Source organism: Chionomys nivalis, chromosome 24 (genome assembly GCF_950005125.1).
Source record: "Chionomys nivalis chromosome 24, mChiNiv1.1, whole genome shotgun sequence".
In the NCBI taxonomy this organism is placed as follows: domain Eukaryota; kingdom Metazoa; phylum Chordata; class Mammalia; order Rodentia; family Cricetidae; genus Chionomys; species Chionomys nivalis.
The window spans coordinates 29,118,612-29,144,770 of record NC_080109.1 but is presented as its reverse complement, the minus strand read 5'-3'; the positions used below and the strand labels follow the sequence as shown (position 1 = coordinate 29,144,770).

Sequence of the window (26,159 nt, the reverse complement as noted above, 5' to 3'; positions counted from 1 at the left end):
GAGAGCTTTGTGGTTGATCTCTTGTTCTTCTTTCCTCACTCCCAGATCCATGAACCCAATTTACTTAGATTTTCACTTCATCCATTTTTGACAAATCCCAGTTCTCACTCCAGTGGAGCTGTTTTTCTATTAACTTCTGTGACTCCAGGATTATGAAGAAATCTCCTGTAAACAAATAGCTTACTTACTTCTCCAGGAAATTAATGATAACAAATAATCAGTAGCACAGCTCAGCCCTGTTTTTTTTTTTTCTACTGTTAGAATCTGCTGTTCACCTAATCCCGTTAGTTCCTATATGTGTAAGCCTTTCATGTATTCCCAGTTTCCATCATCATTGCGCTTAACTGAAGACAGCAGCTGCCTGGGTCCTCCCTATAGCCCTAGGGATATGAGACAACTGGTTGGTACGCTGCTCTTTAAGTTCTTTCTTCTGGTGTATCTTAACTAATAGGGTTAGAAGTTATGAAAACTCTTCAGAGAGGCAACAGTGATACCCAGTGTTTCATTTCCTGTGTGTGCTCATCTGCCAGTGCTGGGGTTTCTTACCTTGGCGTTGTGTGTCTCCATAGCTAACCTCTTATCACTGCACATCTTCACACTGACTGATGGCAAACTAATCTCCATCCAAGAAAGCCCTACTCCCTTTGCTAAAGAACTCTTACAGTTCCTTTAGTCACTGTTCTTGCCTTATTCATAACCCTGTAATTTTTAAAGTGCCATTTAAATATGGCTGTCAAATCAATTGACCTGAGTTTGATAATCTTATAAATGATTTACCCAAGCCATCATATGCTGAGAAGAAACTTGTGTGATCATTATTAAAAATAATGTGTTTCCAAGCATTTGCAAATGTTGCTAAAATTTGCTGCTGTCCTATATTTTTTCTCCCGACACAATTACTCTCTTGACACTTCCAGACCTACCGAGCAATGCATAGTATATTTTAAATCACTTATGAACAGTGAAGAGCGGATATTTATTAAGTATGTGGGTTTACATAATACTATCATCATTCATTCGTTCACATATCTTGGCATAAGCATGATTTCTGCACTTTTAAAGCAAACATCTGCTTTCACAACTTAAAATGTTAGTTTAGTCCTGTATTTAGATAACATATGTAGGGATTTTAGAGGACAGTAAAATTTGAACTTATTTGAGATAATGGTGTTTAAATTATGATTTACCATTCATCTTTTTTAGAACTTAAATTTCTTTTGATTTGTTCTTATCTTTCAACATTTTCAAAATTTAAACTTATTTTGATTTGTTCTTGTAACATATTAAATTTTAAGCAACTGAAATTGTGATTCATGACTCTTGACCTTAGCGTTTTAATTACAACCACTTCGTACCTTGTCTGTGAAGTGTTCCTCCAACTTCTTGTTTTTGAGTATCTTACATGTGATTCTTCATCTTTCACTTTTCTATGAAGCTAGTAAGTACATGCCTTCTTCTAGATTTAGCCATCTCTTTGTTTAACTCCTGTATGAATACTATTTACTGAAGTCATTTATAATTATGTCTTTGAGCAAATATACAGGATTAGTTAAAATGTTATTCAAGAATGCATGTGAAGAGAAGGGAACAGATAAAGTTAGCTGTTATTTTACATAATATTCCATTTGCTGTGAGACTATGTGTAACCAAGGAAAATTTATATCCTGCACACTTTCATTTTTAGCATATTAACATTTTTGTATACCTCATTTTATATTACAGATCATTTCCACCCTCTTTCTTGTTTTGCACATTGGAAGTAAACCCATTTAAGCATTTGTCCATCATAAGATTCTAACAAAAGAAGATAATCAATTAAAACCTAAGTAGAATTATTCAATGAAAAGGAACGCCTACATATGGAATTATTTTTCCTGCTTCATCTTACTGAGGATTTCTGAATCAACATATGAATAATTTAAGTTATAAATATCTTGTAGATAATCCTGGAATATGCAAATTGATTTGCCTATAATTATCATTAAACAATATTCAATACTCAGTGTCCTAGACTCTTCTTGGCTGAGTGTGTCTCATAAACTCCTTCTTTGTGTGGAGTTAAAATTATTTAGATAATGTAGCTTGAAAATAGTGTAAGACTGTTGTTATTGGTTGTTTAAGACTAAAAAATTATAAAACTAGGCCCAGTAGATAGAACAATAATTTACTATTCGGTATTCTGAGGCAGGAGGTTCAGTTGCCAATATGGTCTCTAGAGAGGGCTCAAATACTGCCTGGGGGAGTTAGAGAGACACTGTCTCAAAAAATAAATTAAAAGAGGGTGGGGTATGGTGCTCAGGGTGGAAAGCTGCCTAAAATTTGCAAAACTACATAATGGGTAAAGCCTCTAGTATTATAAAAATACTACATACACAAATACTGAGGAATAAAAGCTAAAGCCAGTCTCATCTTTGCTGGCGCTATATAGAGAATAAAAAGTACTTGAAGTTTGAGGCTCCCTAGGTCGTCCTAGTTACTGCAAAGAATAATCTAGATCATTCCACGTGGAGAGAATCTAGAGGTCTGAAAGCATCAAATCTCAGCACGCTATTAATTTTTAAAGGACATGGATAGAAACAACTTGTGGACCAGAAAAGCTTGTATTTATAATTGGAGTTTTAGCTCTGAGTCTAGAGTCAACCCATAACTTGATATTTAACACAGATACCATGTGTTACATAGCAATGTTCTTCTTACTGTATGCTTTTTTTTTTCAGAGACACCCCCTTAAAATACTTGAAGAGATTTTGCAGACTGTAATTGTGATTAAGTTTCGGTGTCTCTACAATGGAGTGCCAGTCAAAATGATCAATTATAGCTTTAAGTAATTGAGATCAACAAGGAATTATCAATACGTTTCTATATTCTATCTTTATCATTAGGTTACATGGGTACACCCATATTTATACCCTCACCTGGAAGTACTGTACACCAACATCCCCTCAACAGCAGTATTGTACTTTATTGAATTTAGTTTGCTTTTTTTTTTTTTTTGGTTTTTCGAGACAGGATTTCTCTGTAGCTTTGGTGCCCGTCCCGGAACTAGCTCTTGTAGACCAGGCTGGCCTCGAACTCTCAGAGATCCGCCTGCCTCTGCCTCCCAAGTACTGGGATTAAAGGTGTGTGCCACCATCGCCTGGCTTGAATTTAGTTTTTAGTTGTTTCCAAAAATTATCACAGGTAGAGCTGTGGTCATGCTTGACAATGGAATTCATTTGATCAGCTCCCCTCTCGTCTTCTGCCACTGATAGGACAAGTTACTTGTTAGTAAACAAGGTGATGCAATCAATTTTAGTTTATCCATTCGATGTTTAAGATTAGCCTTTTTCTTTTTAAAGCAACAGTGCATAAAGCTCAAGAGTAACAGCAAATTAACTATGACACTGTAGGCAAATTGCATTGCTCTTTTCGGTGCTAAGTATTGCAACAAGCATGTTAATTTTCACTGCTAGAAAAAATGTAGTTAGCATAGCATTTTCTCCTTTAAATATTGATATTTCCCTCAATCATACACTATACTGTCCCAAGTCTTATGTTGAGTACTTGATTATTTCATGCTTTTACACACTGAAAAGTTGACTTCAGTTTATCAGTAATAATTTTTAAGTTTTATGTATATGCCAATGGCTATGTTTGCAATGAAAATTAGATACTACTATATTGTACAAAACAATATTGATGAGATATTACTATATAGCTGAGGCAGGTGTCTAACTCATGGTCATCCCAACTCAGCAATCTCATGTTGGAATCATGGGCCTGTGTCATCGGGACAGCTGCTAAGATAGAATCTATGAAAATGTTTTGTTTACTTGTTTTTACACAGGGTCTAGAAGTATAGCTCAAGTTGGCCTCTAACTCAAAAACCAAATAAATCCTTACTTGTAAAAAAAATCAACCTATAAACATGATATTCAAATAGGTTTTAAGGTTGGTTACGTGCAAAAACATCAATGTAAATAAGTAATGTATAATGAGTGAGATCAATTACAGATACAGTTTCTATTTTAAATTTTGGTGTAGGAATAAATGGTCATAGCACCCTGATTCCTCTCTCCTCTCTAATTAAGGATGCAGTAGGTTGCTTTTTGAAGTGCAACATATCACAAGGCCATGAATCAACTGTGACATTAGCAAACTGAGTAAATATGGCAGAGGCGTCTTGATGAAATAGACTTGGTTGACTTAGAACTTTAAAGTGCTTCACAGGAAGGTTTGGGGAGACAGTCCATACATCTGAGAGTTAGTATGATAATCTGTCAGCTGCTGTACATCTGAAGCCTAGAAAATTTGTATAGAAAATGGTAAGGCAATCTTAACCACTATATTGGTGGAATTTTGAGATTGATTACATGTAAGTTTATATAAATTATGCATCAGATTTTTGTGTTTAAAATGAACATAAGTATTTACCTATTTGTTTACTTCAGTCTTTCTTGGAAGACCAATGGTTATGAAATAGATTATATAATAGTAATTGACTCCTATTGTTAAATTAATATATGTTCAGTCATCTGAAATGATAGAGAAATTTTATACTGAATATTGTTGCCTCAAGTTTTGACTGAATTTGTTTCACCCAAAATCCAATATAACTTTATTTTCATTCAAACATTTAAAAATACATGTATAAGTCATCTTATTTAATTCATATTTAACCATGAGTTTCAAAAGAGATAGTTTTCTTTTAATTCAAAAACAAGATTAAGAAATATATTTCAACTGAATATTTGGTACTGCTTAATTCTATAAATATACATTTATAGATGCTTTATATACTCTAACCTTGAAAATATTTGTTCATTACTATTGTTGGTCAAATTTCCATTAGTCACATAAACATTATTTATACTTACAAGTAATTTGGTTTTAAAGATAGGAAACATTTTAAGATTTTTAGTGACGTGTTCTGTACATAAAAACCCTGAAAATTCATATAAATACCTAATTTAAATTTTCTCAAGATGAGGACTCTTCTTCTATGTAATCAGTGTCCCAAACATCTCTCTGCATTATGTCCAGGTTCCAAAACACTGGAAGTATTCCAAGGCCCTCCAAGTCATTGCCACACCTTGTTTAGAATTATTTCCATCCGTACTAATGATTATTCTATTTGTAATTTAGAGCTTCTATTATTGGAATAAATGAAATGATGTAAAATTCTACTAAAATTTTTTAGCAAGTTATTGTTCTGAAAGTATTGGAAAATCATCAGCAAGCTGTATTATCTACTAATGCATATAGAAAAGAACAATTTAGGGAGCAGATTTTTTTAAAAATATATAGCATATTGTAGCCATCTTTGTGTTTAGTCTGTCAGAAATGCTTCCGTCTTATCTTTGTGTCTTTTTGATTGACTAAATATAATATGCTGTTGATTTAATAGATTTTATGGAAACAGACAGTTGAGCTTGTCAACTTAAATGCCAGATTATAATAAAAAAAATGTAAAATCGAGATGCTAGAACTTTATATCTCTTTGAAACCCCAGTGGAGAATTATCACAATTTTTGATAATGTTTAATGGAAATTTACAATTAGTAGATGAACATGATAAAAATCAACACATCTAAACAGTATTTTTTTAAAAAAAAATTGATGAGGGGCAGATTGAGAAGAAAAGAGGAGCAAGGACATCCTAAATCTACAGATAGAAGACAGTAATCAGTTCCTCCGTCTTCAAGAGGATAGAGAAGAAAAGAAAGCATTTAGCCTCTTGAAACGTTAAAGTAGAACTGGTGGAAATGCCCTGGCCAGCACACTGGTGTTTGCTCCCGAGGGAGGGAGAAACAGCTCACACGCTAAGCCTACAAACTCCAGACATATGCAGATGCCATCTGTGATTTGACAGAATTTCACTTTCTAGGCCCTTGATATTGCTTTTTCTCACAAACTGTTACTCTCTAGCTGAGTCCAGCAAGGAAGAAAAAGGTTCAGCTTTCCAAAGGAGAAGCTTTGAGAAAACTGCATTTCATTTCCCTTGTTTTTCTGTGTCACTGTAGTTGACTTCTTAGACTTTCTTTCTTTAGAATTTTAAAGAAAAGAAAAAGAAATTGAGTTTCTTGAGATTTCAGTCTTCTACCTCATAGGCAGATTTATGATAGAAAATAAGACATCAAGAAAAAGAAGCAAAATCACTATAATTTAAAGAAAACCTTTTTGGAGTTGCCTAGAATTCAAACAAGCATACATGCACCAACTATTCTATGCATGCATTGAATAAGTGGATTGCATAGATTAAAAAGTTCCCCAGACCACTTAACGTGTCATAGTATATAAGTTGCTAGCAAGTGAATAGAAATTTAACATATACTATGTTGGGGTATCTCATTATTGAGTTAATTTATTTTTCTTAATATGGAGAATTTTCTATGTTTGATGCTATGTTATCCTCCACTGAATTTTAAGAAAAGAAGATCAGCCTTAATGATCTGTAAAATAGTCCGCGATTAACTAGAAAGAGAGCGTTTTGTTAATTGTCATGATCGCATTACACACGTGCTTGTCTCAAGTCTCCTAGTGGTCATGCTTTTCTTACTATGTGGAAAGTGAGCTGATGAGTAATGCCACATATAGTCATTATATCTGAGTTTTATATTTTAGAGCATAGATTAAATGGTTGCTTTAACCTTGGAATGCAGAAACTTGAGTCAACCATGTGTCTTAAAAGTATGCAATGAAAGACAAAAATCATCAAATAAGAGTTAATATTAGTGAACATGAAGACTGGATTTAACAATAGAGAGTGCCCACTTTGCAAGAAAATAATGATGTAATGAAGCCACCGAGTTCAAAGGTTTTTACAAGGGGTCACTGCTCTTCAATGCAACCTGTGGGCTAAAGCTTGTGAAATTCAGGCTACAGTAAATAATTTTAGAATTGAATATGAGCATTTTGATTGTGTGACACTACATAATTACAATATGTTTTCGTAATTTCATATTAGCAAAAAGGTAGCTCAATAGCAGACAAAATGAAATGTTTTGTTGATTGGTTAAAATAAACTCCAATTCTTTGTGACTTGAATTAAGCTAAGGAATTGGGTGATGGTATTAATGAATTTACTAAGGATTTTCTAAATTCAGGATTACCTTGCTGAATTATTTGTAGAAAATAGCCTGACTTTGAATAATTTAATTTTTTCCTCTCACAATTAAAATTGTGTAAGAGGTTATAAATGTGATCTTTGAGCATTTCAATTTTTATTTCAATAATATCAAAATTTTATTTTGATAATTATTACTGAAAGTATATAATATGGAATATTATAATTTCTTTAAATGAAAATCCAGATAGATTAAAAAAACACATTCCTTTAACCTTAACTTTAAATTTTATTTAAGCTAATGTGAAAATATTACATTTACTTTCTAATTTCAAAGGACTATCACTAATACTATTATTTATTATAATTATATATTATTAGAGAACCTCTTGATTGTGTAAAATTATAAAAAAAATACAATAAAACGCAGGAGGACAGAGGGAGACAGAGACAGAGCAAGAGCACTGGCTAGTGCTTCAAGGTGTTCTTTGCAAATTATTGTCGAGAACACCATGGCGTGGTTTTTTAAAAAATGTAGTTTGAATGCTGAAATATCTTAGAGGTTTTGTACTTTATTTTGGTTGGTATAAAACCACATCAATGTCCTCTAGCCTTTCTGGGATTCAGAAGAATTACATCTCAAAACCGACCACAGATATATGCGCAAATAGAAAGATCAAAAACTTCATTTAAAATTCAACTAATATGCTCAGTAAATAAACTATAATATTCTGGAGGACTCTCTAGATGAAAGCTAAAAATGGAATCAAAAATCTGGCTGAAATTAGAAGTGGACACAGGTGTGTTTTATAACTCACTATCCAGCGTAGCTGAACTCATTCCTTTTTCAGGAAGATGAGCTATTCCTACCCAATATGTCAGGGTGGTCAGAGAGACCACCTGCCCCTTGTTCAGTCATTCTAGACAGTGAAGAAGTATGGTGTGGTCCTCACATCTGTTCTCCACATGTCTCATGCAAACACCCATCCTTCCTATTAAAAATAAACCTTACAGCTAATAGTGCTTTAAGCAGTCAATCTGAAAACTTATAAAACCCGAGAAATACTGTATAGTCTTGCCACTTGCCGAGTGGCTACTTTGACCAGTTTTCGTCAATTTTATCCCTCATGCTTATGTTATAACTTGACACTGTATTAGAATGTGTGACTTTTCATATTCTCCTCGCAGAATTCATTTTTATGATATTTGTTCTCACAGCCTAGGGTGGTTTCTCAAGGGTGTTCTTAATGCATTTCCTTGTGTCAGAGGTGTCATGGCAAGTTGAAGATCTATTATACAGAAAGACAAATTAAGGCTGACCTAGCCAGTAACTATGTTATCTACAAAACTTTTTTGTCTTGCTGTAACCCTTTCCTATCTATAAAACATGCCTTAGGAGCTCATTGTGGAAATTAAATTATTTAACATATTAAAGCACAGTGCCTGGTCTAAGGAAGCACTCATTACGTGTCAAGGAAACCATATATCATATATTCAGTTAAAATGGAAACAATGACATCAGTCTGAGTACGGAAAAAATTGAAATTCAGAGCTTAAATAGAGCTAATTATGCCCTCTTTCACTCTGAGAGAAAAATCAGAGACCACGTGTTCTCTCCACAATAAATCACTATTTTGTATCTGCATTTAATGTATTCTTTCGCAGAGCACATGTGTTAAAAGTACAGTATTCCCATTTTACCCCTTTATCCATTAAGATCTTACAGAACCAAATGTCTAATATGCAGCAGAGATTAATCTTCATTCATTTTATGATGATGTTAGTTATGGCGCAGAGTCTACAACTTTTGAAATTTTCATTGTCTTTCTATTTTACTCAGCTTGTGTATTTATACTGAGGGAAGACACTTGATTATGTAAAACAAACAGTGACACAGAATCCTCATTTTGAAATGAGAATTTTTCTTTCGTAGAGAGTGTAACATGTTAGGTTTACTGATTGTAGAAAGTAAAGGATTTATATTCTTTCCAGCCAAAAAAATTAAAGGAAAGAATTAAACAAATCCATGTCTAATATGATTTATCTGCGCTATATTTTGACAGTTGTGTTTGACCATTAGTGTAAGTTATGGCTATTGACAGGATATTGTTACACCTAATAGTATCAGTACTTCCAAGTGAGAGACACAGGTGCTCCGAAACTTCAGAGAACACACACCGCTCTCAGAATAGAAACTCACACATTTTTGTGAGATGTAGGAGAAATGTGTGTGTGTGTACTTAGGTCAGGGACTGAACGCATAAAAGCCAAAGGGTATTCTTATACCTATCCCTTCACTAAATTATTGATTACACCTGATTTTTTTCAATCAACGTGGTATCAGAATTTTGCTCCATAGTCTTTCTAAATCAAACCGAATTATCAAATGTTGGTAAAAGCCTATTTGAAATACCCCACAGCACTGTGTAGATTTTACTATGCAATGGATTTTCATTTGACTTTGTGTGAATATTTTCACTACTTTATGATTCTCTGTGGGTTTTGTCTTCTACACTCTAACCTCAGTTTTACAGATATATGTGAATTTATTTCACAAATAATTCTAACACCCCAGAGAAATAAACCTTTATCTATCTATCTGTCTGTCTGTCTATCTATCTAATCTGTCATCTACCTTTCAATCTTTCTGTCTCTCTACATGGATATCACTATTTTTCCTGAACACAGAATAAACAAAAGACCAAAATACTAAGATTCATGCCCATGCCCAATTTCTCCTCCAGAATCTTCTTACATCATCTTACATCTCCTGTTCAAAACCAAATTTTATTTTTTTTGTAATTATCTACTTCCTGAATTTAATAATGCTGTTTTAAATGATATAAAAAGTGAAAAATGTTAAGACATGTTTGCCTTTTTTGTACTTATTTAGCTTGTGAGTTCTGTCAATGCACTAAATGCATTTAAGCATTTTCCCTCTTCATGAATGAAGTTCATGGATTTTGAACGTTACTTTAACGTTCTCATCGTATCAACACAAGAAAATGTGGTTACTTTATCAGAATAAGACATATTTGGTGATCTTCCAGAATGATTCTTATATTACAATGCAAATAATTGTCTTATGCAGTTCAGTAACTGTGTACCATCCATTTAAAATTTCTGATGGAGCAGAGGAATGCTGGTGGGAATTGTGTGAGCAAAATATGAAACTGAAGAGCAAATGCTTGAAAAAAATAAGATATTTTAAAGTAAAAGTTTTAGTATGATGAATCTATAACCTAAATTTAGATGCACAGTATAAATTTGTTTTGGCTAGATTCCAGAAGGCTATATTTTGGTTAAATTAAAGCTCTTTCAAATAATACCAGCAGAAAGAGGGAGCAGCAACTAAGGGTCTGTTATGATTTTAGTATATTTTTATGCATTTCATTTAATGCAAATTAATGTAAAGATATCATCATACATAGATATTCTTACTGTCCCTACATTAAAAAATATTAAATAAGAATCACTTCTTGTAGTAAATTTCCAGTTGCTTTCTAGAAGCCGAAGGAGAACGTTGCTTTTTCTTGGGGACCATTCATCTGTAGTCCAAATGTTTTTAAGCAATTCACATTTGAATCCTAGGCATATGAAAGAACACAGTTCTGAGGGCTTTGCTACAGGCAGTGTGCTTTATTTTCCTGCTCGGATTCTGACTGACGTGGCTGTGTGTTGTGACTTTTAAGGACTGAAAAACAAAGGCTCCAGTGGGAAATGAAAATGAAGGAAGTGCTAATGAAACTTTACATAGAAAACGGAGAGACTGGCTCAATGTAGCAAATGTAGGAAATAGTCCCCCCCCCCCCCGCATCGATCGTTTCTCTGGTCCTGAAAATGCATGGCTGAGGATGATGGTTTCATGATAAACAGCAATAATATATAATTTACTTATGAGGTCAATTTTGATTAGAAAACTGAAAAGAGAGGTGGAAGGACAATGGGACAATAACTGACTAGCAGGCATAAAGCACGAATTTCCACCCGAGTACTGCCAAGGTTGGAGAGATGGAGGGAAAAGGAAGGAAGGAGGAAAGGAACAAGATAACTTCTTAGGGGCACATAGGGAAAGTATGTTACTGAAAGGGACAAATTATATCCAAGGGCTTTTTTGTTATTGCTTTTTTTTTGCTCCCTCTGTGTCAATATGAGAGAATAGAATGTACATAAATACTAGTACACTATGATATGTGGTTATTTTCACATAAGAGATACTTGATCAGAGGTTACTGACAATCTCCTGGCCTATTCGGATGAAATGCTTTAGAGAACATAGTCTTTACAATGCCAATAACCCTGTGAATTACAGAGTCAGACTTTGCATAACAAGACTGACTTGTGTCTCCCTGTAAAAGAATAAGCCCAGAAGCAATATTCTATGAGAAAAGAAGATTTGATCTCAGTTATAAAGTAAATTTGATATTAGTTTGTGATTATCATCTGCCTTTTTCTTTTTCCTTAGTTAAAAATTTTAGGTAAAACATATCCAGTCGTCTTCTGTGGATTCCTAACTTTTCTTTGCAACTGACATTATCTCCGGTATGTGATACATAGACAGCCGGGCAGAATCCGTCTTTTGAAATCTCACCTCACCCCACCTCCAACCCCAACTTCTGCAATTGTCCTTAGAGGTGAACTGGCCTCAAGACAGCTGCACAGACCTTTTCCCTGTAGGATATTTTATTGCTTTTTGAAAATCAGAGTAATGGAAGGCAAGCTATTTCCAAATATGTTAACTATAATCCTAGTCCTCTGCTGGAATCTGAGACAGCGGTGGACCCCTTTCTGTTTTCTTCAAGCCTAGACATTTCTGTCTAACTCACTGGAATCAAGGAGAAGCATTGTAATTTTTCCTCTAATTTAACCATTTTTTTCTAATGTTTTGTTCTAAGGTCTTCATGAAACACTTTAAGGAGATGATATGTTATAATGACAATTCTATTCATATGTCACCAGCGTTTAGTCTTTTTATAGTTAAGGCATGATAGTTTCTGCTTTATGCTTATTAATGATCCTCATCATCTTGATACACCATTACACTGAAGATCTTGTTTTCTCATCCATTGTATTATACTATGCGCGATTAGTGCCTCCATATATATACAAGTATATACATACATATATATATATATATATATATATATATATATATATGTATGTATTCTCCCTACTATGCAAGGTTAGGGCTCTTTCCTGCCCACGAAGCAAGACACAACTTACATTTTATGTGAACTATAACCTTTCCAGACAGACATATACCTTTTTCCCATAATGCCTTGCAGATTCTGATGCACAAGAATATTGTCTTTAAACAATCTGTAAGATCTATTTGCCCAATAGTCTATAGATGTTTTAAAAAAGATTCCATGTACCCATGTCTAGAGTTTTATTTTAAGCAAGCAGACAGCCACAAGGGTTGTAGAATTGATCTGCAATTCAACAGTGAAGTATCCTCAAAGGAGAAAGTTTCACTCTTTGAAGAAATTGTTTAGACAACTTCTCTGACATGGCTAAATAATTATAGTGGCATCCCAGTGCTAAACAAGCAAAAAGGTAAAAACAACAAAATACTGCAAAATTTCTGCTTCTGAAATTTTTGCTTGTATTTCATAGTCTTCCAGTTATCCAAAATTTCATATATTTATTCTGGCCCTACTTGTACTTGCTCATAGATTTCTTTTTTTCTGAGACAGTTCTTTGCCTCCTTACACCTGCTTCCCCTCATTTAAATGCTAATTTCTCAATATCCTTATTTTTTGATTGTCACCAGGATATTTCATGCACACATTACTATTAAGAAGTATGAACCAAACTCAAATGTGAGTAAAATGGAGGCACAAGGAATTGGGGGTTAAAAACAGAGGTAGATGGTCACTACAGAGAAATTGGTTGAGGCAAATTACTTTCTCTTGGGGATCTTAAATTCTAATAAAATCATCTTTCAAAGTCCAGAGTTGTGCACGTGCGTGCATGGGTGTGTGTGTGTGTATGTGTTACATTGTTGCAGTGGTGTGCACATGTGGATACAGTGATGTTGAGATCAGATGTCTTCCTCTCTTGCTATACATTGCATTTGTTGGTTTCTTTTATTGAGAGAAACTCTCAGTGGACCTCGATTCCATGTGTTTGACTAGACTGGATGGTCAATAAGTTTCAGATTTGCCTGTCTTTGTGTGTGCCGCTGTGTTCTACGTTTTCATAAGAATGTCAGGAATCAAATTTGGATTTTCTTGCTAATGTCTCAAACATTTTGCTAACTGTTTGATCTCTTCCACCTTATGTGAGGAATCTTATCACATCCTGGTTCACATCTCTTTCTTGTTCTTGTTCTTGTTCTTCTTCTTCTTCTTGTTCTTCTTGTTCTTGTTCTTCCTCTTCCTCTTCCTCTTCTTCCCCTTTCTTCCCCTTTCCCTTCTCCTTCTCCTTTTTTTTTTTTTTTTGAGTTTTACGACAAAAAGCAACGAATGGATGTTCTTGGTTGGTTGTTTATATTGTCTAATAATTTAAAAACCCCAATTTATAAGAAGATTGTTGAATTTTACCCCTGCCAAATTTGTTAAAAATAAAGATATTTTATATGCAAATATACAGTATCAATACATTTAACCAGCATCTATTTACAGAAGTAAGAATGTTTAATTATTTAAATTTTGAACTTATATTTGATATTTTTGGCTTTCACTGACACTAAGTACATAGTACAACTTTTTAATTTTCTGTAAATGTAGTATTTTCACATATTAAAATAAACTTGAACAGAATGTATACTTTAAGGTTATAGAACTAAAATGATGACTTAAGGTCTAAACATGATATCTACTTAGATTATAACTAAAATTAACTTTAATATTTAATAATCATGATAGAACATTATTCCAGCAATTAACATCTTAAAACTTTTAAAGCTGTTTGATTCCCAGTATATAGTTTTCAAGTATTTTATTATTTAAAATATTGAATCAAAGGAACATAAGAATATATCTTGCTGAATATAAGATATAACTATAACTCAACGTTTGTATTTTGATATAGATTTTAGAAAAAGTGAAAAAACGATGTTTCTTATGCAAAAGAGAGAACATTTATTAACTACGTCACAAAACCACAAATCATTCAAAAATTCAGGGGAAAGATTAAACAATAATTATTTATTAACAATAATATATTATTTTAATATTACACAAAATAATTTCTGTGACAAAATTTTATACATATATTCATTTGTGATAATTACCAGTTATTGAATATGAACTTCAATTCTGGATAATTGAATTCATTTTTTTCCTGTTTTTGTTACATGCTACCTCAAAATTGTTTTCTCTAGTCATGTAGAAAGTTTCTCAAATAAACTAGCTGTACAAAGTTAGTTTCTAGCTTTTATGGTTACTAATGATATCTAGGTCATAATTAAGCAGATGCCCTGAAATATAGATTGCTAGACTTGAATAAGCCAGATAAATATGTGACACCTAAATACTGTGCAGGATATCTTACTGGGTTCCCTGTGGGTTATCTGGCAACCCTGTTTAGGAATATTAAATACTAGTGTTTAACTTGTTCTATTTAGTGATATTTCTAGTGTATTCTCTTGTGTTCAGCTTCCAGAATTTCTATAATCTCAAATATGCTCTGAGCTCGCCCAAATGTTATTAGTTTACTAACTCTTTACTATGGTTTCAATCAAATTATATTAGGGGGATCAAAATCATCAAGTACATTAAGTAGCCATCAATAAACACACAGATTATGGTGTTGTGTATTGACTGCCTTTTTCAAAAATATGCTCGGTAGTAATGTAATGAATTTTGAATTTACTAATCTAATTATTTTCATCGCATAATTTTCCAAGGTGATACTTCAATTGTTGTTGATCCTTACCTTACTTAGGAAAGCAATTCATAGATAATGAATTAGACCTAGAGGTAAATGAAGTTACCCAATTTTTAAACACTGCTTTATTTTTGTACCATGTGAGACTGAATTAATCTTGGTTTTGAAAGACATGAAATCATATGGTTCTTAAAGAGTTATCATGAATTCCATGTAAAAATGAAGTTTGGAACACAAAGCTCTCTGCAGGTGGACTACCCTTGTGTCCACTGAGATGACCTGAATTGGAAGCTATCTTATTGATCGTAAGAGAAATTCCTCTTCTGATCATATCCTGTTAGGTGAGTAAATGAGGCCCAGGCTCCATTTAATCCCTTCTTTAAATTATATATAGTATTTATGATGGCAGACCTGAGAGCACCTTGGCAGTGTAGGCTTGTTCTAGGTAGAGTTTGGAAGGAACAGAGGCTAGCATGGGTTTTCTTCTCTCAGAAATGATCCTTTATACACTTTCATTATTGTATACTTCTGCTTCATGGAACTATAGTTTAGTTTGCATATCTTTCAAAGTATCCATGGATTTGTATGTTAATTTAACAAATATTGAGTGCAAACGATGCTTTAAGTGGTATGCACATAAAATAGTCAACTTAAGCTGAACACTTGAATTCTCCGCATATTTCTTACAATCACATTCTAGAGGAATTCTTCAGGGGTTCATTTCAAAGAATTTTCTTTCCAAAATATGGAGACTTTAAATATATGTGATATTAATTAAAAGAAACACCTGTTTTCCATATACTGCATGGTCATTTATTGCTGTCAGGCTACAATAAAGGTCATAGGACTTGATAAACGGACAAAGCATACCTTGAAAGGGGATCAAATTGACATTACAAATGAAATGTAAGCTCAACTTCATTCTCACTAGAAATGTTACCAATGGTTACAAAAATAATACATTATATTAAGAAAAGCCTGTTTTTAAAAAAATAGACCTTAAACCCATTTAGTTGTCACACACAGATACACACACATGCAACTTATTGATTTGTATTCTACTATGTGGTAATCGCAATACAAATATGTAAAATGTAAAATACGAATGTGTGTAGATGGGAATTCACAAGAGAAATTAGGTAGTTACCCTCCATTAGTATCTGAACGCCACTGATCCTCATTTTCCGACATAGGGTTAAACACAGGGAAAGACGTCTTTAGAAAAATTATAAAAGAGATTCCTCATAAGTAGTTCAAAAAATAAGACAAGAAAGTTAAAGGATCTGATTATTCAACTGTTCAAATCTCTAATGGAAAATTACCTTTAAACTGTCTTTAAGTTTATGATATGCTTTTACAGAGAGAACAGAGGGCAGGTGTTTGAGACTCCCACAGGGGGTAATGGGCTCAGACTCTCACAGGCTAGATTCCCTTCATGTGTGAAAAGTGTCCTGACTGTGAGGCTCATTAAACATTTCAGTGAGCTCTGAGTAGGCAACTGATCTCAGCTTCTAGAAAATTTTTAGTGCAATGGGGTCTCACTCATTGGAGATATTTCAAGGTTGCCTTTTCTCTTTTAGCTACAGAAAGATTAGACTGCTTCACAACTATGATAGTATAATTTGTTTCTTAAAGGTACTTTAGTTTGTATTGTGATAAGGCATAAGATTCATTTGTGTTTTTAGCTATACAAATGTTGAAATGTGAGCATTTGACTTATAAACCATCGCTTTCATATAAAACATTCTTATTTTCTCTTGGGCAACTATACAGCCCAAGTACTCTATTGGTCATGATAGTTTTACAATTACATAATAGCATGCATGTGACGTCGTTCTTCTTAAAGCATTTCTTAATCGGTTTAATAAATTAAACCTTAATTAATCTAAATTCTTTAATTTTTCCATAATTTAAAATTAGGGTTTGCAAACCACAAAAGGAAATAGGGCTATAGAACATAAAGAAAAATACAAACTCATGTACATCTCATTAAAAACTACTTGCTAAATCGTAACAGTAGATACTTGAATATATATTCTCTGGAATGCTTTTTCATCTCTACTTTAGATGTCAAGATAAGTGTGAAAAATTTACCATTTCTATGAGTCACTAAGAAAAATAAAAATGCAGCTAAAGCTTATAAAAGAAGCACCAGCAGTTCCTTAATACCTTTGATCACAGTGCAAGGAATGCGTTTATCCAATGTCAGGCAACTGATTCAATGCACATATTGATGGATAATTTTTTAAATGCTTCTGAGAAGTGAAAAGCTAGAGCAGAAATTCTCCAAGGAAGTTTTGATCACTTTGTGTACTTACAAAAGACACCAGAAAGCTAAGGACATTAACGTATATGATGATTTTTTACTACCCTAAAATTTCACCCACAAAGATAGTTGTAACACTTTCACCACCGGTATGGCCATTGTCACTAGCACTGGATATGGAATGCCATTGATTTTCTTAAAATACCATCTTATTAGCACTTCACCAATGCAATTGTCCTTAAACGATGATCATTCAAGGTTAAGCTCATCTCCTAAATGAACTGAATGTGGCTATATCTTCAAAAACCATCAACAGAATTTCTTCTTGACCTTCCCCAATATGATCGTCCTTTGAAGATTTGGATATTTCAATCAACGAGTGTGTAAGAGAAGTTAAAAATAATAAAAAGGAAAATATACAGAGAACAGCTGAAACAGAGATGATTTCAATTATAAAGAATGTGTTAACAACTCAAAGACACTATCCAAACCTATCTATAAAGCTTAGTTTATTATTTACAGTTTCAAAATTGTGTTTGCTAATCCTATCTATAACTGTGGACCATATGCACAATGTATTTATCTCATATTTTGAACATAGATTATCTATTTCACTTTCTTACCAGTGATATTTTATCTTAATAATAAATGATATCATACTAATCAAAGAGATATCTATTATATAGATATGTATTAATGTGAGAACTGAATGCTCTCACTTCTGCACTAATTTTTTTCTTAAAATGATTCTTTTGAATATTGAGATTAACAGTACCACTGAGTTATTGAGTTCCTTTTGTCTTTAAACTTCAGGAATAAAAATTCTTGCAAGGGTAGGATGGAGGGAAGGAGGCAGGGAGAGAGAGAGAAAGAGAGAAAGAACTGCAGTGGGAATCATTCTATCTTATTCTGAGAAATTTAATAACAGTTCTGAAGTCTGAATATTTTTCTGGTATAGGTGGAAAAGTAAAAGTTTTTGTCAGAGTTCTGGATAATATGTCCGGGGGGAAACAGTGATTTCTTATCACTGTAGTGATTTTCTCAAATTCACTGTGAGGACTGAATTTCTCAGCTGTACAAGTCTAAGCTGCTAAACAATTTTCAGTTCTGATTGTTATAAAGAAGCCATATTATAATAACTTACATTCCCATGTATCACAAAATAGGATTTTTACATCAAGAAAACTAGAAAATGGGATTGAAATTTATCAGATGTAAAGAGCCATTTATTTCTATTTGCTTGCGGAACACTCTTTATGACATGACCACCCATGTAATAATAACCACGTTGTGGTCCAGTGTTACAGGCCCTACATTGTATCATGAGATATAGGAAATCACTGTATCCTCATATTAAAAAAGAAAAGTTTTTGGCAACTTACAGATTTGTCACTGTGCAGTATGTACTTTTCTCTTCACTTTAGATCTAATTTCTGTCCACAGGAGCGTCTGGTATTTACAGTTCCAGCTGGCATGTGTGTTGACTGTTGACAAGGTGCAAACGGCTTTACTGATCAGAAACTAAGTTTTTGTGGAAGGCTGTGCATAAGAATCAGGGCAAAGGAACTGGAAAATAGACCATCTTCTTGAAAGTAGAAATATCAGAGAAGAACTAAAGTGATAGACATAGCAAACTATGTTTAAAAGAAAAGAGTTTCAACAGACTAAAATAATTCCATTACATTATAAATATAATCCTTAGTTTCTAATGATACATGCATATATATGTATATATATACATACATAATTTCTGTTCATTTTCTTTCAAGGTCAAGTATCTGACAGTTACTTAGGAAGGAGAATAAATATCTTTTAACATTACTACTAAGTAAAATACATAAATCTTTACAACTAAATCTTGGTACTGTTCTTTTTAACCCATATTTTACAGGACTTGAAATATGAGATAATATATGTTACCTCACTTTTCTATTAGCATTCTTATGAGAAAAACTGACTCTTATTAAGGACAAAGTAGATTCAAAATCATATACCACGAAAGGATTTTAGATAATTATATCCAGAGAGCTTTTATGTAGTGTTAAAAATAAGACAAAATAAAACTACAGCTTATGAGTCATCTTTGAAGTTTTGAACACCATAAATATTTTCCTACACTTTTGGATTAAAATATGCATAATTTTAAAGTTCATCAAAGTAAATCTATTCATAAAATTATTCATAGTTTTTTTTAAATGATTAGTTCTAGCAACATAATGTTTATACACTTATTTTATTTTTTCTAACCTCTGATTATATATACACAAACAGTGAAGCAGGAATTGTTCCACAGATAATCAAAACTAAATCTTTGTAAAATTTGTGATTTCTCTGTTAAACATGTAGCTCCCGTCCACAGTGGATTTCTAAAATGTCAAAACTGTAAATTTCACCATGCCAAGCAACTGAATGCTGTGGCAGCGGTTGGCACGTCCTGGGTCAAGCACGGGGTTAACCCCGAGTTTCCTCTTGTATGATTTCATATGCGGTATTGTGCAGTTCTGAACTCCAAACATCAACCACCTTTTCTTAGAGTATTTTTCTTTCTTTTTCACAGCACGGAAAAGGATATGCTAGTCAATTCTGCAGCTTTACCCGAAGCAGTATGATTTGCACAGAGTCGACCAACAAAAGCATCAACTTTTCAACTTCATTATCTTGGCCATCCCGTTAGTTGTGTGTAGCTGAGTGTTAGCTTTCCAGCGGAGTCATCGTGGCCACGTGTAGGACCTAATTGCTCTCAGCAGGCCTGAGAAATGAGTTGAAATGTGCAGACTGTAGAAACTCCATAGGCAACCGGCGTTGCCTCTCCGATCAGTGTGTGCCTGTTTACAGCACTATCTATCCTTCTCTCTCCAAATGTCACTGAGCCCTTTAGATGTTTATATCACCATGAGAAGCCAGTCATCAAGATAAAGAGATTTGTGCATTACAGATGCAATATCACTGTTTTAAACTTGACTGTTTTATATTATTTTTGTGTGACCACGTGTTCCCCCAAACTATCCCAACTTTACAAGAGAGATGTGACTATGTTCTTTTCATCTGTGGGGTATTAAAAATGTTGTATTCTAAAGACCCACAAAATATCAAAGACATTCTGTAGTTTATACACCGTGTTGCAAAGTGTTTACTGTACTATTTCAAAGCTTCTAAATAAATATAAAATATATATTATATTATATAATTTTCCTAAGATGTGGTACAAATTAGTTGGTTTTTAAATGAGTTCATACAGCCCTCACCATAAGATAAAATAAAAGGTAATTCAGGGTCCCTAAGATTAGCTGTGAGAAAAAAATATCAGTAGTTTGTCCTAATTTTCATACCTTACTCAGCCCTGCATTTTTCTTTCTTTAAAAGAAAGTGAAGTTTTCAGTTGCAAAATTTTGTCAAGAACTCATTGTGACTTTTCAATGCCAAAGATGTAGCTGTTAACACTGTCAGGCGAGCACAGAAGATGTAGTTTCCAAACATCACGCAGTCTACATGATTCTGATTCTATTTCCATGGCTTTCGATTTAGCATAATTTAAGGCTTTTATAAACAAACTATAAATTCTCTTGTATTTGTTGTTAGGAAAAATCTGGGTGTCTGTACATTTTGTGGTGTAAAATATGTAACTGAAGATTACTATTTTAAGACGTTCTCATCATATAATTCACATAGAATTTTATTTTACATAGTTTTACATAGTTTTGTGACTCTTAAGTAAACATGAATAAAAATCTATAACTCTATATATGGATATATAGAGGTATATAAATATAAATATCAGAGCTGGTACGTATTAACAATAAAATATAAAAAAACTCTCTAAATTTAAAAAAGTTAAATAAATTTGGAGATAGAAACATGACACATTGCTGTTTCAATATTATGTGTGACAATTTAAAGCTTAAATGTAGTCAGTGTTTTATTAACAAGAATATTCTTTGTTGGCCAGCCTTGAAAAGTTAATTTTGTCTTTTACCTTCATGTCAACAAGGTTAATTATTAAATTCAGAAAGATGTATTTTCCTTTAGTTCACATATTTTTTCTGCTGTTGTCTGTTGTTTATTGAAACAGGGGAGGGAGAAGAATCAGAGTGTGAGAGACTCATCTAAGTAAACCATGGAAGGTATTTAAGTACCTTCTAAAAAGACGCAAGAAGGATATCAAGATATTTCCTCAGCCCAAATTATAGGCACATTTTAAAATGTTAAGTTTTGTTTCCATATGGTTCTATACTCACTGGTAATTTGAGTTGCACAATGATAAGGAATAGACTAAAATCAATTAACAAATGAGTTCCATCTAATTTTATATGATTTAAAATTAACTTTTAATTAAGATTTATCATTAAAATACATTCATGCCGTCATCGGCCTTTCAGATATTTGTTTAGAGTGACATCCAGTATCATTCTTTTGATGATGTCAAAATACATGATAATTTGTAACAATGCCAATTAGCTCATAGCAACATAATGTAAACATATTCCTCTCTCTGGGGACCATTTAAAAAGGAAACCAGTTGTTCATGTGTGATACAAAAGCAGACACACTCACTGGGTGCAATAGCAGTCTTTACTCAAAAGCAAGGCATGCTACATGATAGACTATATCAGTAAGAAAATGTTATATATAATTTAACCGAGGGAAAGTTTAGTTTTTCTAATTGCTTTTAAATCAAGAGAATCACTTTCTCGATGAATCACTTAGCATTAATTAAAACCATTTTTGCTTCAATTTGCAATCATGAGTTAAGATCCACATACATCATTTTATGCTCACTTCACATATAATGGTTGTACTAATTCATTTGAATTAAAATGTTTTTTAAACTCTTTTATATCATATTCAATATTTCTCAAACATCCTTTTCTGACATATAGTCATTGTTAGCTATTTTTATATATTAGAACAACTCTCTAGAGTAACATGCATTGTACTCTTTAAATTGTGTCATCATTCTACCAAAACATACATAATTTTAAGAACCAAATTATTTAAGCATTCAATATTAAATGCTTGTATCATTTATCTATCATTACATGCAGAATAAATCAGAAGCTACAATGGGGACATAATAACAGAAAATTGTCTAAAATATTATGTTTCAATGACAGTGAAACAAGAAAGTAATGAAATCCTAGAAGCAGCTCCAAACCCACGAAGGAGAGTTAGCTAGCTTTTCCATTTAGTCTGATCATTTTAACATTGACTCTGACATTATTGTGCACATGTTCAAGGGAAATAATATTATTAGACAGTGTTCCATCCATAAGACACTTCCAATTACAAAATGGACCTTACTCTTTAGTCTCCTTAGTTATAGAGCAGTAAAACAATAATTTTCCTGTGGAAAGAGTGTCGTATGGTTTCAATGGTATGTCAAATGACAATTTTTTAGGAATATTTCATCCACATGTAGGATTATAATTTTAATCTGTGAGCATAATGTTGTAAAATCACCTCAATTCAAGTATATAAATATTGCATCATAATTAATTCAGAGATATAGCAATGTTAGTTAAATACACGTGTCACCCTTTTTAGATAATATATATTTCATTTTAGGAAAACATGAAATGCAATGCCTTTATCGAATATTGTGTGTTAGAAATTACGTAGGAGCTATAAATATTTTCATTATCCATTCTCTTTTGTTTCTTAGTTTTGCTATAACTTGTCCTCAGATGCTTTGAAATATTGAAGTCCATTTACTTTTCCTTGGGGGAAGAAACATATCCCTTACAGTTTTTGACACAAGCTGTCACAAGTAGGCACTGATATTACTGTAGAATCTTGTGAAGTTGTGTATGGCGTTCAGTTCATCAAACTGAATGTGATGAATATTTGCCAAGATAAATATGGTCTTTATGGTATTGAAAGATACTGACATTGTTTTTGTCACTGTGTTTAGTTTTTCCCTCATATATCTATGTGTGGAATAAATACCCATAGAACTCACAATACTTTAATATTGGTATACTCGATGAATTGCTGGAATCATATATTTTTTCATACTTTATCTTTCTGTGTCCTTAATTTTTTTCCCAGTCTAATTTTGTAGTGGTAAAGGCTTTGCATTAGCATCCTTTTTATGTTCCCTTTTTAAACAAGAAAAACCAGGAAATTGCTAAATTCAATATTTTTTACATCCTGAAGTAGTAAAGTTATTTTGTATATTGTTAGTACTTCAAGAAATAGCCCTCTGAGAAGTCAGACAAAACCCTTATACAGTAATCTGTGAAACTGTTCAGTAGAAAAATTTTTCTGCTAACACTTGGCTTAGGTTTTAGATTTTAGCATTCTGTCAGAATGCTGGTAGCTGTGTGCCGCCAGAGTATAGCAGGCAATAATATGACTTTGATTCTAATACTTTTAGTGTGCATGCATGTATTTCTAATCACTGTTTTTTAAGTATTTGTAAAATTAGAAAAAAAGATTATTTCTTGAACGCTCGTCAGATGCTTAGTTTGAAGTTTTTCTTTCCAGATGTTTTTGAGGGATGTGAAAATGCTGCATTCTGAATGCAGAAAACATTACATTTTCACATGCAACTTAAAAATTTATGGAGTACAGAACTCTCACTTCCTAAACATCCGCACGTCCTTGAGCTGAATGGCAGGGAGCTTCAGCTCAACGAACGAATTCAAGACAATTATCTGTGAGTGAAAACAGGGTATTATAACAGATGAGTTTCAGTCTTAACTGCAGTGTTGTTACTGTGAATGCTATAACCATACATAAGTAAAATGCGTGTAAATGTAATATATTATTTTATACTGCTGTATACATCCAAAATAAATAAAACTAGGATACATATCACGCCATCTTTCCATGCATGGATCTTCCACTGACGTCATTGGGAGCTTTGAATAAAACCATCAGCGGAAAACTGCAACCCTATCTGAAAACGACTGATGCTGACTTAGTAATTTTAGACTCAATATCAAAGGTCTAAGGGACATCTGCTCAAAATCGTGTCTCCCTTGAAACAGCATATGTTAGACTTTGAAGAATTTTGTCATATTTACACACTGAGAGTAGGCATTCAATTCAACATGAATCTCAGTATTAACCCCAATGTTATTTAAGTCTACATTTTTTTTTCTAATTAGTACTGGATTATTTTAACTTAAAACTTCTGAAATATTATTGTGTTCACAAAGATTAACATATAAATTGTATATAAATATGGGTGTCTGCAAGCAATAAAACAAAGACTGTATTTAAAATTTGAGTAACCCATTACATCATAAAGTTCATGGAAACACAAGAAAAACATTATATCTGTATCATTTTCAGACACAAAAGTGTGAATCACAGTAAAGGTGCATTTTATATAATATTAGATTAACGTAAATTTACTATAAAAACTTAACTCCCAAAGAGCTAAAGGTTAAAATCAATGTACATCCTAAACTCAAGTATGATTTATGTAATTGAATTTTTTTAGTTAAACCTGCAATAAATATCAAAGATTTATTTTATCAGCCAGCAAGTATAGGGTTAGGAGTTTTTGTTTTTTGTTTTGGTTATTTTTGCTTTCAACTCTTGTACCATTGAAAGATTTAATTGGAATGATGATTCTCCATGAAAGATGATAAGTAATAATTATGGTTTGCCTATGTCCCTTCTCACCTCTACATTCATGATTAATTTTCTGTTTAAGTCAAAATATATTTTATATGTAAAATGTATTATTTACTGACCTTGCTCTGGCCATCACAATGCTTACGTTTCTATTATTACATTTTTCTCTTAGGAAAATTCTAATTTGCTTAAGAACCAAACAAATTACAAGAACATGTAGAATGATGAAATGATGAAAATTTTCTGATAAAAATAAACAGTGTGTCCTGAGATTAATTTCATATAAATAGTAATATGATAAGATATAAAGAAAATTAATTACAGCAAGAAAATATAACTAGAACAGTATTATAACTCATTGTGAGGCAGTCAATGGTTCATTTTGAAACTTTCCAGATGTGTGTGTGTGTGTGAAAACAAGGCATCGTGTGAGATACCATTCTTGCTATGAATCATTTCCCCAGATGTTTGCCACACACTGAACCATATGATCTCTTTTCAAATTTAAACTGTTTGATACAGTAGGAAGTGAGAGGAGATACTTTGAAAAGTTGTTTCACATCTTAGAGTATCTCCACTCTTTGTACATTCTGGATAAGTATTATTAACGATAGGATTTTTTTCTCATAATTAAGTAGGCTCCTTTATTAGAAATACATAGTACAATGCTAACCTGTAGGTAGCTTGTTATTGTTACCATGCTTTATTATTATTATTTTAAACATCTGATCACTATGTTTGATTTTAAACACCGTAGGATGCAATTAGCCGATGGAAAACACCCTAGCTTAATGAAGTTAATAGAGTTGTAGTTAAGCAAGGATAATTTCAAAACCTCAAGGTGAGTCTAGAATTCTTTGGGTATCCGCTCACCAGCTCTGCCTGTCCACTTACCAGCAGAACGCATACCAACCATCCACTTGAGGGCCAGGTTCTTCAGCTCTCTCAACAACTCTCAAATAATGATTTATTCCTACACCTGAAACATGTAGACATCTGAGTGTATCAGGCCTACTCCTGCGATGCCTATGGCATTTCTGGATTTTTCTTGGGAACACTGCACATTTATTGGATCTTTCTTGCATATGATTATCATCTTTGCATGTCTTTTATTCACTTTTAAAATTACTAAACACGGTCTTTGATATCTGCTCAATTAAATTAGACTGTTCAATAGTCCTAATTACAGACCTCTGCATGGGGACAGTCCTTAGCCTGATAAGAGGCGGATTTCTTGTTTTTGTCCTTTGATATTTAAATAATTTCTAAAATTCTCTTATTCTTTTTAATTTAGTAAATTCTTTTATATTTTCACTTAAAAGAGTGCAGTCCATATTCATCAGTAATCAAATTGATGCTTCCAAAGGAGCATTTTCATTTTAAAAGGATTTTTAAATATCATGTAGAAATTTAAGTGAAACCATCATGTGA

General features: G+C 32.8%; 1 protein-coding gene across 3 annotated transcripts in view; it reads left to right on the top strand.

Moving 5' to 3' along the window:
• Pcdh10 (protocadherin 10) overlaps positions 1–26,159 on the top strand; it is a 58,957-nt gene that overhangs the window by 19,015 nt on the left and 13,783 nt on the right. The window contains exon 5 of one of the 3 annotated variants that reach the window (XM_057757005.1): positions 19,702–24,417. The exons of 1 other annotated variant lie outside the window; for it this stretch is intronic. In XM_057757005.1, coding sequence (XP_057612988.1) covers positions 19,702–19,721 — 20 coding nt within the window. In that variant the 3' untranslated portion in view covers positions 19,722–24,417. Of the gene's footprint in view, positions 1–1,722; positions 1,945–19,701; positions 24,418–26,159 lie in introns of those variants that run through there. One more of the 3 variants, XM_057757004.1, reaches the window with a different exon arrangement.